At 38.1% G+C, this 16814-nt stretch overlaps 1 protein-coding gene across 1 annotated transcript in view; it reads right to left on the bottom strand.

Moving 5' to 3' along the window:
- The window catches only part of DNAH14 (dynein axonemal heavy chain 14), a 346391-nt gene that overhangs the window by 104044 nt on the left and 225533 nt on the right, over positions 1–16814 (bottom strand). Inside the window, exons 53-59 of the mRNA XM_087424245.1 lie at positions 16023–16220; positions 13180–13341; positions 10849–11040; positions 9663–9844; positions 4889–4997; positions 4235–4360; positions 798–892 (exon numbers count right to left, since the gene is read on the bottom strand). Of these exons, the coding sequence (XP_087280371.1) occupies positions 798–892; positions 4235–4360; positions 4889–4997; positions 9663–9844; positions 10849–11040; positions 13180–13341; positions 16023–16220 (1064 nt within the window). The remainder of the gene's footprint in view (positions 1–797; positions 893–4234; positions 4361–4888; positions 4998–9662; positions 9845–10848; positions 11041–13179; positions 13342–16022; positions 16221–16814) is intronic.

Here is a 16814-nt window from a genome sequence, read left to right as displayed (position 1 = left end):
TGTTTCATATTTCTACATCTTTCATTGAAATACTACTTTCCATAAATCATGGAAAACAACACAATCCAAGATGTAAACAGGCAAATTTCCATTGTTTGCTGAGTTGGAGAGCTCAGGTTAAAAATGATCTCACCCGAAGATTCAAATTAAAACCACGAGGTTCAGATCTTTGTACCTGAAAGTATTTCACTTCTTCTATTTTCTTACGAATTTCTCTTTAATCACTTTTCCCCACACGGGGAGGGTTGGCTTTGGGAAAGGGCACACGGGAAGTGCTTCTCATAGCGACACCTTGTGGCAATGGCCGACATTGCAGTACGAGCTGTGTGTGACTGCATTGCTCCAGACCCCAAATGCTCTGCCGCTAAACTGCCGTAAGCAGCAGTGCTGCAAACACTGTCCTCTTATTTTTGGAACTACAGGTCAGGTGTTTATATAATCACCATGGCTTCTCTTTCTAGTCTAGGTTATACAGTATTTTATCAATTCTAAGATGCACATTTTTACATCTCTGAGATTGGGATTCAGTTTATAACCAATGGCACATCATATCGTTTACTTGGCAGTATTTTTTCTTTCTTAAGGGTACATAAAATACTGATATGCCCTACAGTTGATGGCATCACAACATTAATAAAATGTACTTAACACACATAATGAAAAATTTAAAGTAACCAAGATGGGTAAGAATGACTTAATCTAAAAATGTTTGAATATGGGCTTAGTAACTTTGACCACGTATTTATGTTTTATTCTGAGCTTTTCAAACTCAAAAGGAACTCGGGTAAATTACTCACCTTAATTCAGCAACATCAGCTTTATCCAAGGCATTCAGAGCCGCAATTGCCTTGTCTACAGCTGGCAGTACACTTTTTAGTTCATTGGCAGTTTTCTGCAATAAAGTTATAACCCCCAAATACATATGAATTAATACAGTTGCAGATTTTAAAATTTATATTTTGAACTGGAAGATATAATCTGACATTTTTACAATGCCCATAAGTTATGCAACTTGCATGACTTAGGTATGTATACACACACTTATACCGTAGGAAATGTGTGTTATAGGCCTAAATGTAGCGTATTAGTCAATCCCTGATGAGAAGCTATCTGTGAGAAGCAAAAACACTGAGTGGTGTCTGCCTTCTCTATCAGACTCAGTGTAGTATTAACAATGTCCTTTTGATGAGCTGTCCAGTGAACTGTGGAATTACTGTAAATCTAATGAAGCTTCAGTTTTAGCGTCCCTCACCTGCACAGTGCCTTCTAAGGCCCTGGAAGGAGCTCTACCGACATGTTTGCAGGGTCCTAAGTTTTCATTAGATTTGCAAAAGTAAGACATTTTAACTGCAATCATTTCAGACCAATTTCTCTTTATATTTTGACTCTGTTTTTTTTTCAGGTTTCCTATCATGTCAGGTGGCACTGGAATGGCTGTGGACATTTTTTGGGATCTGGCTAAGGGGTTGAGTTGGGAATTATATTTATATTGCTCACAGTCACCTCTCTGTATAATTAAGTTATCGCAAACTATCGCAAATAGGCATCTCTTCTAAAAATACTTCTGTTGTCCACTGCCCCAACTCTCCTGGTGATGTGGCATTAAGGTGCAGGGCCAGAGGTCATACTGTAATATAAACTTGTACTATAGTACCCAGCACCAGAAGTGTGTGGGTAAGGGGGGAGAAACAAGGTTTGCAAAGTATGGATCCAGACTCTGGTCTGTAGAAAATCCTTTCGTTTATTAGATATATAAAATTGTAAGTAGAAGGTTAGATTCTCTTTGACACCTACTCAAAATGGAAGTTCACTCCTTCATGAGTACACTTGATAACAGAGCACATATTATTCCAAACCTACCATGCATTTTCCCTTTTTTTGATGGGAGTTATGCAAAAAGAATTCATCAGAATCCCTGAGTTTTTAGGTAATAATTACTGCATTTGGAAAGATGTTTTGGAATGTCTCAATGAAATAAGTGACAAATTGCAGATTCTTTATATAGATATATATAGAAGGGATCTTACTTATAATTTTTAATTTTTATATACAAGTAAATAATTAAGACAAAAATTTGGGGAATGTTAAACAAAAGTGATTGAGTGTTGAAATCAATAAAGATTATTTTGATATCAAGGAGCGAAGTGTAATGAAAATTTTCACATCATACCAAAGCAATAATTTATTAGGAGAAAAAAATAAATTTAGGATAGAAGTAATGATCTGGCTTTTGGTCTGTTTAATAATCCAATTAATGAAGAAGAATGCATCATATGATCACATTGGAAAAATTCAAGTTTCTGGTTGAGTTTGTAAGAAGTAGTGACATTAATAAAAATATAAATATCAGAAAATACCTCTATAAGGAAGATATTGGTGGAGAACTGGTTAACGAATGTTCTGAATTCAAAAAGTATTTAAAATTAATCACCACACAAGAAATCTTGAAATGCTATTGCTGCTTATACCAAATTTGATAGCAATGTTAAAAATGTTCATGACATTATCAATGATGAGTTATGAAGTTGAAAGAAACTTTTCTAAACTATCAAAAATGAGAAACACATTTTGATCAACTAGGCTAAAGATTCTGTAGGAAATGATATTACAAAATCGTTATCATATGAACAAGTGATTACAGAGCATGCAGTGAAAAAACGTAGAAAAAAAGTATTACAGAGTGTGTAAGGCTGTTAATTACTAAACATTATTATGTTATTTTTCTAGATTTTGTGATGCTTGTAGTAATTGTCAGCTTTTAAAAATTTGTATTTTGTTTGATTTCTTTACTTATTCTAAATAAATATTCACTTTCATTTTTAACTGTGAACTAGTAATTTTATATTCTTTTAAAAAAAATATGGCCTCAAATTTTTATAATCTTCACGTCCTACAAAACCTGGATTTGCCTCTGAAGCCAGACTGCCCCTTGTGGTATAGCAAAAAAACCTCATTAATTCCTCTATATCCATTTTCTTTTGGCCTAAAAAATTAAAGGCTGAAGTTAAGCTGTACTCGTATTTAATACAGTGGTTAACAGTGGCCCCTTCACGTGGTAGGCCCAGGAGAGGTTATGGGTCGCTCACACTCAGACTCATGTGGCATCTTGAGGAAGAGGGGAAGTTCACAAGCTGGAAGGGTCGGCAGTGGTGGTCTCCCCATTTCCTAAACACTCAGCACATTAGGAAGCCCTGCAGTTTACCTGTGTCCAAGTAAGGGGATTCACCCATTACATTATCTGAAGTAAATCAGCCCTTAAAACATGAACAGGCAGCTTAACAAGGTTTCTGAAAGAAACCTGGGATTGAAGACAATGCGAATAATGGAAGTACAAGTGAACAGTGGGAAAAAGGCAGTTTGATACTTCTCTTATCCCTGGTGTGAACTCTGCTTCAGCCATGTTATAAGGTAAAAACAGTGACGATCTAATCTGATCTGACAAAAAGCCAGCCAAAAAATTTAGAAATTACCAAGAGGACTATTTAAAATATATTTTCACATTCACTATTCATAATAAACCTTCCCCTGGGCATTTATTGTGCTTTGGGATATTAGCTTAATGATGGTAGCTCATGTATACAATTTATAAACGAATCATTACACACACATATTGGGGGTATAGGCTTATATACATTTTTTTAAATTGGTAGTGCTGCTTGATTAAAACTTTCGCACACGGAAGACAGCAGAAACTCCCCTCTCCACGTCTTCTGAGCAGGAGTAGCTACTGATCAGACTAGGGCTGAGCATTTGTTAATTTGCTACGCCATACTGATTCCCGCTGGGATTGTGACTGGAGAGTATGGAGGGGACTTGGCCAGTTTAAAAAAGTGAGGATTATTCCGTCAATGAGAGAAGTGACAGACACCAGATAGACAGTGCCAAGAGTTGCTTCGTTTCCTGCGCATGTTCCTCTTGGAGGCCATGCATATTTCTGAGACAGCCTGAATGAGTTTCTGTTCATTGTAACCAGAAGAACCGGCCTATCTCTCTTTTCCGAGGATTGCAGGCTTCTCAAGAGCAGGAACTCTGTGTCTTTGTACCCCTTGTTTTCATTTAGCAGTGTCTTGCATGTCATAGGTACTTAATAAATGTTTGTTGAAATAAAAATTAAAGGTATCCGAAGTTGGGGCACTATATATTTAAGAGCAGTCAGTCTGACCTTTAAATTTTTGGGTTAGGGAGTAATTTTGCAAATCTCTAATGATCTTTATTGGTTATATTTAAATTTTACCTGAGCATAATCTTCTACAATTCTTACTTCTTCTGCCATAATTTCTTCATCCTGTTTCACAAGCATCTGAACTTTCTCAACCACTTGTGAAACTTTCTGTAGTTTTTCCATTAGGATTTCTTTTTCCTAATGAACCAAACGATTCTTCTTAGAATGAATTTTAAGAGACATGGTATCTTTTTTTTAAAGAGAAATTCAAATAGCTCGTTTCATTATTACGAAATTTATCAAAATCAGGTTGAAATATATTTGTTTAATAAACTAATAAGGATGAATACAATAAGTATCATTTCATACAATACACATAAAGAATATAAGCATGAGTTTTAGGATACTTGGCACATTGCAAGTTACCACAGCACATTTCAGATAGATTTAACTAATAACTATGGAATTTTTCTTTGTGAGCTTTCACAATTAGCTATACACCTCTTATCACCTTTAATTACTAAAATATAATGACATTACTAAATTGCTTTATTGTTTTCCTCATTTTTACCAATAAGAACATTGAGACCAAGAGAGGTTGCACAGCTGCCTGGTAAGAAAGCTGGAGTTCCAACCCACATTTGTCAAGTATCAGAGTCCTTGCTTTCAAACACTGTTTTACATTAAGCCATAAAATCTTTAAAAGAGATTTCAAACCAAACATACCTTTGTTTTTTGTTCTATTTGAGGGCCAAGAATCAAGAGCTCCTCCTGCATATCTGTAACTAGAGCAGTTGCTTCCAGGATCTTGGATAGACCCAGATGGAAACGATTCCTGAAATAAAAAGAAGTATGAAGAAGGTATAAGATATAACAAAATATTAGCAAAGCAAAAGATACTGTGATCATGGGTTGAAAGACAACATGGTGAAGATGTCAATTCCCCCCAAATTGATATTTAGTTTAAATGCAGTTCCTATCAAAATTGCAGTAAGATTTTTTTGTAGACATAGACAAGCTTATTCTAAAATTTATATGGAAAGGTAAACGAATTAGGACAATTAAAATAATTTTGAAAAAGAAGAATAGAGTGAGTGGACTCACCCTACCTGATTGTAAGACTGATTATACGTTGACAGTAATCAGGACTATGTGGTATTGGCAGAGGGACAGACGTGTAGATTTATGGAACAGAATAGGGAAGCCAGAGATAAACCCACACAAGTAGAGTCAACTCATTTTTGACAAAGGTGCAAAAGCAATAGGGGAAGGAAAGTTTTTTCAACAAATGGTGCTGAAGCAATTGGCTATACAAAATGAACATTGGTCTACACCTCATGCCTTATACAAAAATTAACTCAAAATGGACCACAGAATTACATGTAAAGGGCAAAACTATAATACTTTTAGAAGAAAATATAGGAGAAAATCTTTGGGATCTAGGGCTTGGTGAAGAGTTCTTAGACATGAAGCACAATTCATAAAAGAAAAAAAATTCATAAATTGGACTTCATCAAATTTCAAATCCTTTTCTCTGTGAAAGACCTAGTTAAGAGAATGAAAAATCAAGCTACCAAATGGAATAAAATATTTGTAATCCATAGTATCTGACAAAGGACTCATATTTAGAATATGTATAGAACACTCAAAACTCAACAATGAGGGGCTGGCCCGGTGGCATGGTGGTTAAGTTCACATGCTCCGCTTCGGCAGCCTGGGGTTTGCAGGTTCAGAATCCGGGTGCAGACCTACACACTGCTCATCAAGCCATGCTGTGGCCACATCCCATATACAAAATAGAGGAAGATGGGCACAGATATTAGCTTAGGGCTGATCTTCCTCCCCAAAAAACAAACAAACAAAAACTCAACAATGAAAAAATCGAACAATCCATTTAGAAAATGTGCAAAGGATATGAAGCTATATATCCTGAAAAGGACATACGGATGGCAAATAAGCATATGAAAAGACGTTCAACATCACTACCCATTAGAAAAGTGCAAGTTAAGATCACAATGCTATATAATTATGCACTTATTAGAATAGTTAGGATAAAAAATAGCGACAACATCAAATTCTTGCAAGGATGTAGAAAAGCTGGCTCTCTCAAACACTGGTGAGAATGTAAAATGGTACAGCAACTTTGAATAACAATTTGGTATTTTCTTAAAAAAAGTAAACATACACTTACCATATGACTTAACATTCACACTCCTGGCACTTACCCTAGAGAAATGAAAATTTACATCCACACAAAAATCTGCACACAAATGTTAATAGCAGCTCCACTCCAAATTGGAAACAGCCCAAATTCCTTCAATGGACGAGTACTTAGACAAACTATGGTATATCCATATCATGGAATACTACTTAGCAATAAAAAGGAACAAACTATTGATACACGCAACAGCTTGGATAAATTTCAAAGGCATTATGCCGAGCAAAGCCAACCCCATTCCCTTTGTGTAAGAGATAAAACTGTAGAGATAGAAAACAGATTAGTGGTTGCAAGGGATTTGGAATAAGAGGAGGAAGAGGGAGTGTGGCTCTAAAGGGGTAGCACAAGGGACATCTTTGGTGGTGATGGAATAGTTTTGTATCTTGATTGCTATTGTGATTACACAAATCTACACATAAGATAAAATGGCATAGAACTATATACACACTTTGTACCAATGCCAATTTCCTGGTTTTGATATGGTGCTGTAGTTATGTAAAATGTAACCATTGGGAGAAATTGAGTAAAAGGTACCTTGGACTTCTGTCTGCTATTTTTGCAACTTCCTGTGAATCTATTTCAAAACAAAAAGTTTTTTTTTTTTTAAAAACAGCTATAAGGTAAAGTTGAAAATTTTCCATTTACATACTCGCTAGAATAAAAAGGTGAAAATATACAGTTTGTATGGAATAAAATAAAAATAAATATTTTAAACTTAGAAGACTACAAATCTATTAGCCAACAAAATTTTAGTCCTAACTCTAGCAAGAGAGGTGACAAGTGCTATGGAGCATTTTTAAAGAAACGGAAAATATGGTTTCTACTTCTTGGGCTTTCATAATCTAAAAGAACTTCATCACCCATGCCCTTTAAATTGTCAATTATGTAGATAATTTCAGTGTTTTATTCTTTGATCGCACTCTAGGACAGGTCCCCAGAACTTCTCCTCTGGATTACTACAGTGGCTTTCACATCTTCTTTGTGTTTATTCTTGTGTCTCTCCAATTTATCCCCCATTCTAATATCTGAGTGATCTTCCTAAAATACAAGTCTATTTATATTACTCACCTATTTAAAGAGAGTTATTATTTGTCATGTGTTGTATAGGTCAGATACTGTGATTAGCATTTAATCTGTAAACACATCATCCCCAAGAAGCAGGTGCTATTAAAAATAAATGGACTCAAAGGAAAAATTGAAAAAGATAACTGGACAACTGAAGCTCAGCTCCCCGGGGAGCACACACTTAAGACAGGCTATTTGGGCTTTAAATGTGATAATTTCCCAGAAATACTTCTCATTTAAACAGAATGTTTCATTATGAGTTTTTGGGTGGGAAGAGGTGTGGATTGGCTGTAAGAGACCCAAACCAAATAATTAAGCCTTCCCACTTTTTTTTCTTCCACGTCTACCCCTGGGAAACTGGGCTACTGGAATCTGTGAGTAGCAAAGAAGTGCTGGCGAGTGGGAACCTGCAGCCTGGTGCTTCTTTCACCACCCAGCTATTCTTGATGGGTATGAGCAGTTGTGTATAATTGATGATAAGGATCATGCATGTCAGGTGACAACTCTCAAGTGATCCTGGTATGATCCACACATCAGAGAGTGGGAGATGTTCTAGGATAGTACAAGGTATATAAGGAAGAAACTATTGAGCCACCTAGGGATGTGTCTGGGTACATGGTGAGGGTAAGACTTGGGCAACACTGGAAAAAGGGTGCGTCATTGTGACAGGGACTGGTCACACCAATCACATGGAGGTGAATGGAAAGCAACAACCCTGGGTGGTGGGAGGGGGACACCTTAGAAACACCTTAGAAGATCAGAGGTGGAAGGAGAATCCAGTAATCTCTCTTGACTGTTGTCTGTAGGGCAGCTGGCCGATTTACCCAGACTGCTGCCACCACTCAATTTAATCACTGACCAACAAAAATCTTAATCTAAGGACTTGCAGAAACTTCCAGGAGCTGCTAACTCCAGGAGTGAACAGCTTAAAACTTTACTTAAAACAATAGAACATTAACTTGCTGAACTAATATGATTCCTTTTAGACTCACTGTATTCACAGACTGTACCAACTGCTCTAAATTTAACTGATGTTGAATCTGCCATGCCCCACCTGACCTGTTAACAAAAACTTAACAAAATCACACCCTGATCCCACATTAGCAAAATGCTGCTGTTGAGGTTGCTACTACTTCTTATGTAAATGTCAGACGTATGCTTGTCTGCCACACACGAACTAGTCTAAACTCTCTGGCATGAGTGGTGATGACAAATTTCATTGCCCTGGGCTTCTTGCTAGTCACTTAAGGCAGAGTATGTGTGACTGCCAATGCCTCTTGATGCACCTGGATTAGTAACATTTTTAACTGGCTTGGCTCCAGACAGGGAGCCTGGCTGTGGTCTATCCTCCAAGTGGGAGTCATGGTTATGGCTACTCTCATCCAATGTTGCCTAAGACAAATAGAATGGATTTGGTCCAAGCCCCTATTAGTACAATTAATTAAGGTATCTAATAGGGTGGCCTATTCTTTCTTAGCTGGATACTTGACAGGTTGGAGGATGGTGTTGTAGAGATATGGCTCCACCATGGCACCCTAGCAACCCTTCATGTCTCCACATAGGTCATGTAGGCAAAGTTTAACTGCAACTGATCTAAGTCTTGGCGGAACACCTCATGCTCCTCCTAGAACACAAGAGCATGGGATGCTTGTGAGGAGACGCTACAAGGCCATTTCCCATTCACTTCCTTATCTTCCTGGGAGACTGTCATGAGACTGTCTCTGGGTTTTGACTAGGTGTGAGACTTTCTGCCTCATGTTTTCTCCCCTGTCTTCCCAGGCACAGCCGGAGGCTGTAACACTGCTTTGCTGCAGCATGACCTGGGCTCCTCAGCAACAGGGTGTCCCACTACCCGTGTTGCAGGCATCTGGCTCCTTTTATTTTGGTGTTGTCCCAGGGGATAAGGGACATGGGGAGTGGTACCTTTGGCTACTCCTGCTTTCATTGTCTATGTGAGTAATAGACTGTCTGAATCTAACAAGGGCTCATTGCCTCTTTACTGGCTGAATCTGTCAGCCTTGCCTTGACGGGAGCAGCCTCTGAGTGCCCACAGGGGAGATATCCACCTTTCCTCTCTTAAGGTCTTCTGCAGCTTCTGCCTTTTTCCTCCACTGAAAATGCAGATTTGGGCTCACAATTTTGTATTTGTGTTTCTTTTTACAAATAAAAGCACCAATGTAAAATATATATATTTCTGATTTGGTCTCAAAGTCTTACCTCTTTGTTTGCATTTCCTCCTCTCGTGACCTCAAAATGTGTGCAAATGTATCCATGAATCGCAAGTAGCTACTGGGAGTGACAGAATAATGCCTTCTAGCGTTTTGAAAGTATTTTGCGCTCAAGTCTTTTATACTTTTGTGGATTTGGACGCATGTTGGGGCAAGTTTTTCATTTAAGTTCTGAAAAATAATAATTTTTAAGAACTAAGAGAAAGCAATCCAAATATACACAAAAAAGAGAAAATTGAACAATGTGATTAACTTGAAATAGTTTTATCATTTCTGAGATGTGGAGATATAGAAAAAGGCCTTGGATGGATGGAACCAAGAATATATGAGTTTTAATGGTTGAGGTGGCGTCAGGGTGGAAGAGGCAACAATATGGATGATGATTAACGTCATGTAGACTCATTCCACTAGGCTTTACCCTCACTTCTCCTACAGCCATCCAAGGATTTAGGGCACCATTGTCAATGGCCAAGGTTTATGGTGCTTTCTTTACCTTCCATCTTCCTTTTTTAAAGTAGGTTACCAATAGCAAGATACTCAACTTCCTTGAGTAAAATAAAGCTGCAAAAATATAAGGGCTCAAAGGATAGATAGATACATAGGTAGGAAAATTAGAGCAGAAAGAGTGCCCCCCTTGCCCAGCTTTGGAGAGAATTCTGACTTGGACATAACCTAGCCCTGGTTACCCATCTCCAGTGCACCAAGCCTACCCAGTCACCTGGTCATGTTTAACCCAGCTGCATTTTCTTCCTGCTTCCACCTTGTCTCCACCCTTCTCGGCCTTTGCTTTCCTTGAACACTTGGACAAGTAAGGTCGCAAGAGAAATTTACAAGGATGCACAGAAGGTTGCAGTATTCTTTCCACAGGATCTGGTATGCAAAACGGGGATTGTTTTCCTTCACGGAAATCTGCTGTTCACCAGGGGGGCAGAATAGTGAAGAGACCCAGGCAGTGAGGAATTTGGGCATCTTTGAAATAGGATGAGTTAGGGGTAAAAGAGATGGGGAATTGATAAGAGTCAAGACAAACACTTGACCTATTTCATAATTTTGCCTAGAGCTGCCTATTTTTGCCCACCTACGCTTCATTGCTCTTCAGAGACATGATATTGCCAGATCCTGTTAATAAATTGAAACTTTCCCTCGTATTAGTTTTTTAAAGAGGTTATATTTACCTCTCTGTTCTCTAAATCCACCTTTTCTTTTAAGAAAGAATTGGCTACCGTAAGAAGAGCTTCTTCTGGCCACTTCTCATACCAGTCGATTGTGCAGGCACTAATCATAGAAGAGTAGACTCTACAGTTTTGGCGGAAGTTAGGTCCTGCAGGACTCATGGTCATAAAAATATGAAGATTTTTATATATTCTCTGAAAATTAATGAAAATATATATTGTTAAAATGTAATACACTCCATTTAAAAAAATATTATATTGAAAATTATATTTAAAACTTGTTTCAATTCTTTCCTTAATGGGTGGACTAGAGACTGGTCAATCGTACACTGAGAGCCTCCCATAACCAGAGCCCTTCCAAGGGAGACTACAAGTCCCACAGAGCTCTTCTAGGAAAGCAGCCGGTTTCTGCTCTACGTGACCCCACCGTCTTGGCTTCAGCTGAACGGACTGTGGGGGGCAGGCACTGAACTCCAGAACATCCCTTGTATAAACCAACTCTTATGAGGGGGTCTGGACTACTGTTCAGTAGGGAACCATATATCAAATGGTGATGGCAATGACAGTTTAACTCTTTCCTCTGGGGTGGTGTGCATTTAAGACCCGCAGAAACTCAAAGTGAGAAACAGTCAGATGAATTAAAGCTGAAAGACAGGGAGAGAAACAGAGACCAATGTTGTGGGTAGAGCACCAGGGAGATGCTAATAAACTCCTACAGCTGAAGGATTACAGCTAAGCAATATTAGATCCTACACAATTTTGGAGGTCCTAGGCAAAGTGCTCGTTTCCATGAAGTTTGCCTGCATCCTTTTCCCCAACAAGACCCGGCTGTGCTGCTGCGGTTCCTGGCTTCTCGGAAGAACTGGCCATGGGGCACAGGTTCCTTCCCCATTTCTATGACACTTTAAAATAAAACCACATTACTGAAAGCAGCCTCAGTGAGTCAACGTTCCTTTTGACTCAAAAAGTTCCATTTGTACAAAGTGATAATATCTTTGAGTATCAGGTATCTTATTTTGTCAAGTAAGTATGGTAAGCTGAAAGAAGACTAAAGTGTAAGATTTTCCCCTCTTTTTGTCTTTAAAAAAATTTATAAAAGCAAATTAAACTGCTCAATGCAAAATTCATAAAATACAGAGATGTTTACATTAAAAACGAAATTACCTTTCTTTGCTTTACTCATCCCCAAACTCCTGCTTGAAGATAGCCAATGTTAACAGGTTAAAGCGTGCCCTCACTGTTTGTTATTATTGTAAGACATTTCAAATCGTTTTTGGACATATGGTATGTATATATGCGTATATACACACATATATACATATATACAATTAAAATTGATTTCTAACTGGAGTTCTTGGTTTATTTTTTATTGCTGGAGTACATTATTCTCCACACTCCAGATCGGAATTTCTTTGTTCTTCTTTATCACTCGCAATCTGTTGGACAAACTAGTTTAGCAACAAGGCACTAGAGTGCCACAAGTTATCAGGATAACTTCTCTCCTCCTTCCTATCATGGCATTTTAAAATATAACTCAATCCAGCACCCATTCATGCGATATTGTTCTCTCTCAATTGGGGATTCCATTTCTGGAATTTTTTATATCTTCTTCTTGTGCCAGATCACTAATTATTTGTTGAAGAATGGAGGTTGGCCTAGTTCAATTTTCAAATGACTCCATGATAGGCAGGAACTGGAACCAGAAGTAAGTTGACCTGTGGCACTTCCCTGATGAACATTTTGGTTTGGGGAATCATATCTATCTGTTCACTAAGCCATTGGTCAGTCATCAAGCCTTACAGACCCAGAAAGCCTAGTTCATTGGTGTAGTCTGTATCTCTCATCAAACTGGTCCTTTCATAGCTACCTCACTGCTGAGTTCATCCTGAATATCATCTGCTCTATCTGGCTGATTTCTTTCTGTACTTATCCCTCCTGGTCAATTCTGGGGCTATTCAAAGGGATGCAAGAATTCCTCCTTCTTGCCTTCCCAGACTTGTTACCAACCTGACCGAAATGAAAACGTCATTGGCTAGGAAGGGATCTCAGTGTAAGAAATAATCTTGGGATCTTAGTTCTCTTGTCATTGCCTCCAGCTGTTATGACTTTTTTAAGCCATTGACAGCCAGTCAGGCCCAGATCCTTTTTAATCTTTGTCCTGCCTAAGAGAATGGTGTGCCCATGTGTAGGGATGGCAGTCATTATTTTAGCTTGAACAACTCATTTAAAGAACTCAAGAAATTATCCAACTTGAAAATCATATACAGAATTATAAATGTAGTCTACTTTTAATTTAATACTACAATTTTATAGAGCCAACTCACAAAAACATACCTTTTGGAAGAATGAAAGTAAAGATTGCCTATTATCAATATAACCAGAATGTTCGGCCAGAGATCTAATCCTTAGTGCAATAGAATCCAGCTCCTCATTTTCAAACAAGTCAGGCATTTTTCCTAAGTTGAGAATGCCATTCAAATCTTCCAAAAATGACTCCTAAGGTGAAACATATATTTAATCAGGAGTGAGTACATTGTTCGTATATTCTACCTTAAACACATCAAATTGAGAAAGCAATAGTGTTTCAGAAGAATTGAGGTTAATTTTTTAAAAAAACTAAACTTCTCTCAGTTCAAATCCATTAAAAATATTTTTTTCTGAGTCAAAATAAGCTTCATTGATCCACTCATTCATTCAAACATTAGAGAATCATATATTTGGTACTGACAGCATGCCAAACACCTGTGTTATGCACTGGGGCAAGAGGTGTGGGAGGGGTGGATGCAATAATGAATTGAGCAGGGACTCTGCTTCAGTTTGTAGAAGCCCTCAATACATCTATACTTGTGTTTGAATACTACACAAACTAAGAATAACATGGCTGAAAAGTTATTTTAATTTAACCAAGTTCATCTCTATAAAGGGTTTCAAATCAAATGGGAAAGGTAACAGAGGAGAAAGAGCACTGAAAGAAACTCTACCAGAGGAGTTACTATAAAAAATTATGAACGTTTTGGTTTTGAGAATAAATCCAAGCTTTCTTTAAAAGAAAAAGCATCATTAGCATTATCTACTCCTCAGGCTGCTCCTCAGACATTCACAGGTCCTGGTATTTCAGCCCAGGTGGGGAAGGGCAGAGAGCTGGTGGCAGTCTCCGGTAGAGGCCAACAGAGGTGACATGGGGCTAGCTGATTTCCTGTCTCACCTCAGACATGATGGAGAACCACCAATGCTTATTAAACACACTGATCGTTACCCACTTGTCGAGAATTTAACTCAGCTACCCCACGGTATTGCTGCCTCGGCATCCATTTTGTTTGGCCAAGTGGTCTGTGGGATCCTTAAACTGACACTAGCCCCTCATACAAGCACATGCCCTAGATAGCAGCCTGCAGAGTCACAAGCAAATGTAAGTTCCTGATGTGACTTCCCCAACAGCCCTTGCGATCAACAGTCTCCCTGCCTCCCAGGACCTGTATGCTTTATGCGTCCCTTAGATAAGACCCCCTAGGGCCTACCAAAACTCCACTCTTTGGGTTTGATTTGACCAATCCCTCTCTAGCCTGGGAACCCCAAAGAACTCCACCCACGAGCCCTAATAAAGGCATTTGCCCCAGGTCCTGCCTCTCTCTGTCTGCATTCTGCCTTGGACTCCCCATGTGGCCCCTGGAGGTGTGCTGCGTACTTCCTCTAGGAGAACCTCTGAGTAATAAACTTCTCTATTTCAAATTCTCTTGTGTCATTTGTTGAACCATGGCTCACCATCTGGCACCCTGTGCTCCACCTAACAATTGGTAATTTAACAAAGCCATAACACTATTTTTTTGATTCACACGGAAAGCAATGACGAAGCCAGAAGAAACCTGGAAAGTGTAGAAGGGAGATCCGATGGCCTTGAAGTCCTTAATAACATGGGAGTAGAGGAGCCGTGTTCATCTCAGCTCTGACCTGATAGTGGTTTTCTAAAAAAGGATTTCCTAAATTAGAATACTAGGCTCCTGGCACGGGAGAAACTACATTTTCTGAAATCCGGTGAGAGAGTCTCTGGTAGAAACCTCGACCAGATCAATAGAGCAGGATATTTAAATTTGGGAAGGGGAGAACATTTAGCTAAAGCAGAACAACTGGATATTTTGGAGTACAGAAGATGTGACATGGCACTTAGAATTACTCTCAAAACATGACATGAAAGAAAAACACAACTCTAGAGAGAGAGGCCCTGTATTAGGAGAAAAAACAAGATGAGAGTTTGAAGCAATACTAATAACTATACATTTCTGGGTCATAGATAACAAACAACGTTCCCTTGAAATTTTGCCACAAAGAAGTAAATACTATCTGAGATGGTATTTCTAATTATGTTTTGGCTGTAGAGGGTATAACTTATGCAAAACAACAGATTTTTTTTTAAAAGCTGGGTGATTAACATTTTTTGCTTGTATATAAATAAAGCATATCCTGTAAGGAAAATCCTAAACTTGATGGGGGAAATTAGAGGGATAAAGGAGAGAAACAGAAGCCTCAGTGCCGTAGCGCACACTGTGGATTACATGCTCAGAGAGTGGATATAGATGATAGCATTTTTTCTTTTTCTTTTTTTTTTTTGTGAGGAAGATCAGCCCTGAGCGAACATCCGATGCCAATCCTCCTCTTTTTTTTGCCGAGGAAGACTGGCCCTGGGCTAACATCTGTACCCACCTTCCTCTACTTTATACGCCGCCATAGCATGGTTTGACAAGTGGTGCATCGGAGTGCGCGCCCGGGATCTGAACCTGCGAACCCTGGGCCGCTGAAGTGGAGCGCGTGCACTTAACCGCTATGCCACTGGGCCGCCCCAATAGTGTTTTTTTAAAAACACAGATCACAAAACTAGCTCAGCTATAAGATGGATGGCTTCAGCCATATAGATAAATTACTTCCAATTTGTCAATTAAAATGAAAATTATAAAGACATAGAAAATGCTTTTGTTGTAATGCTTATGCAAAATTATCTACAGCATGATTAAAAATATATGAACTCTACGGGCTATGACTGGATAAGGACAGAGAATAATGAAAGGAATTGATATGGTAGGTTAATAGGACTATAGATAAATATTTTCTTTTCAAATATTAAATTTTGGGGGAGCTACTTAAATATCAAACATTGGCAAATAATAAAGACAAAAAGCACTTACCTGATCCGGGTTTAAATTCATTACTATCAAAAGAGTGGGGTTCCCTTCTAATCCTGCTTGAATAAACACCTTTTTAAAGTCTTCTTTGAATTCTGTGTAGGCGTAATTGTGAGACGTAGGAACTCGGTACAGTTTGTGTTCTGTCAAATAACAGGCCAAGGTTGCACAAGTTTCTTTTCCACATCCATCTATTCCAATCTTTGGGGAAAAAAAATCCAGCATATAATTCCTATGTATGTTCTGGAAAGCTTTCAACGTATAGTTTTCTATTTATACGTGCTAGAAATTTAGATAGTAAAAATACCTTAGACTATTTTTATAACCTTTTTGGAAGATATATTAAACATAATTATTTTATCAAAGTTTTATAAGGCACTCATACACCTTCAAAATTTTCATCTTTTCTCTTTACATCCTCTCGAAATATATGAGATAAGTTCACTGGAAAGATAACATAATCTGGAAAAATAGCATAGTTAGGCCTATAAATCATCATTATGTCACTGTCAAAATTTGATTCTCCATTTGTAAGAATTTAGATAGGTCTTTTCCTATTTATTCTGAGCAATAAACACTTAATAAGAGCTTTTTGGTAATGACAAAGCATTACCTTTTTTAACAGCTTTACTGAGATATAATTTGAAGACTATACCTGTTTTAAGTGTACAAGTCAATAATTTTTAGTAAATTTACAAAGTTAAGAACCATCACTACAATTCATTTGTAGAACATTTCTATCATCCCAAGATCCCTCAAGCCTGTTTGCAGTCAATCCACATTCCAAACCCCAGT

Source organism: Ceratotherium simum, chromosome 36 (assembly GCF_057802395.1).
Source record: "Ceratotherium simum simum isolate JZ-2026a chromosome 36, ASM5780239v1, whole genome shotgun sequence".
In the NCBI taxonomy this organism is placed as follows: domain Eukaryota; kingdom Metazoa; phylum Chordata; class Mammalia; order Perissodactyla; family Rhinocerotidae; genus Ceratotherium; species Ceratotherium simum.
This window is presented reverse-complemented; position numbering and strand designations above follow the sequence as displayed.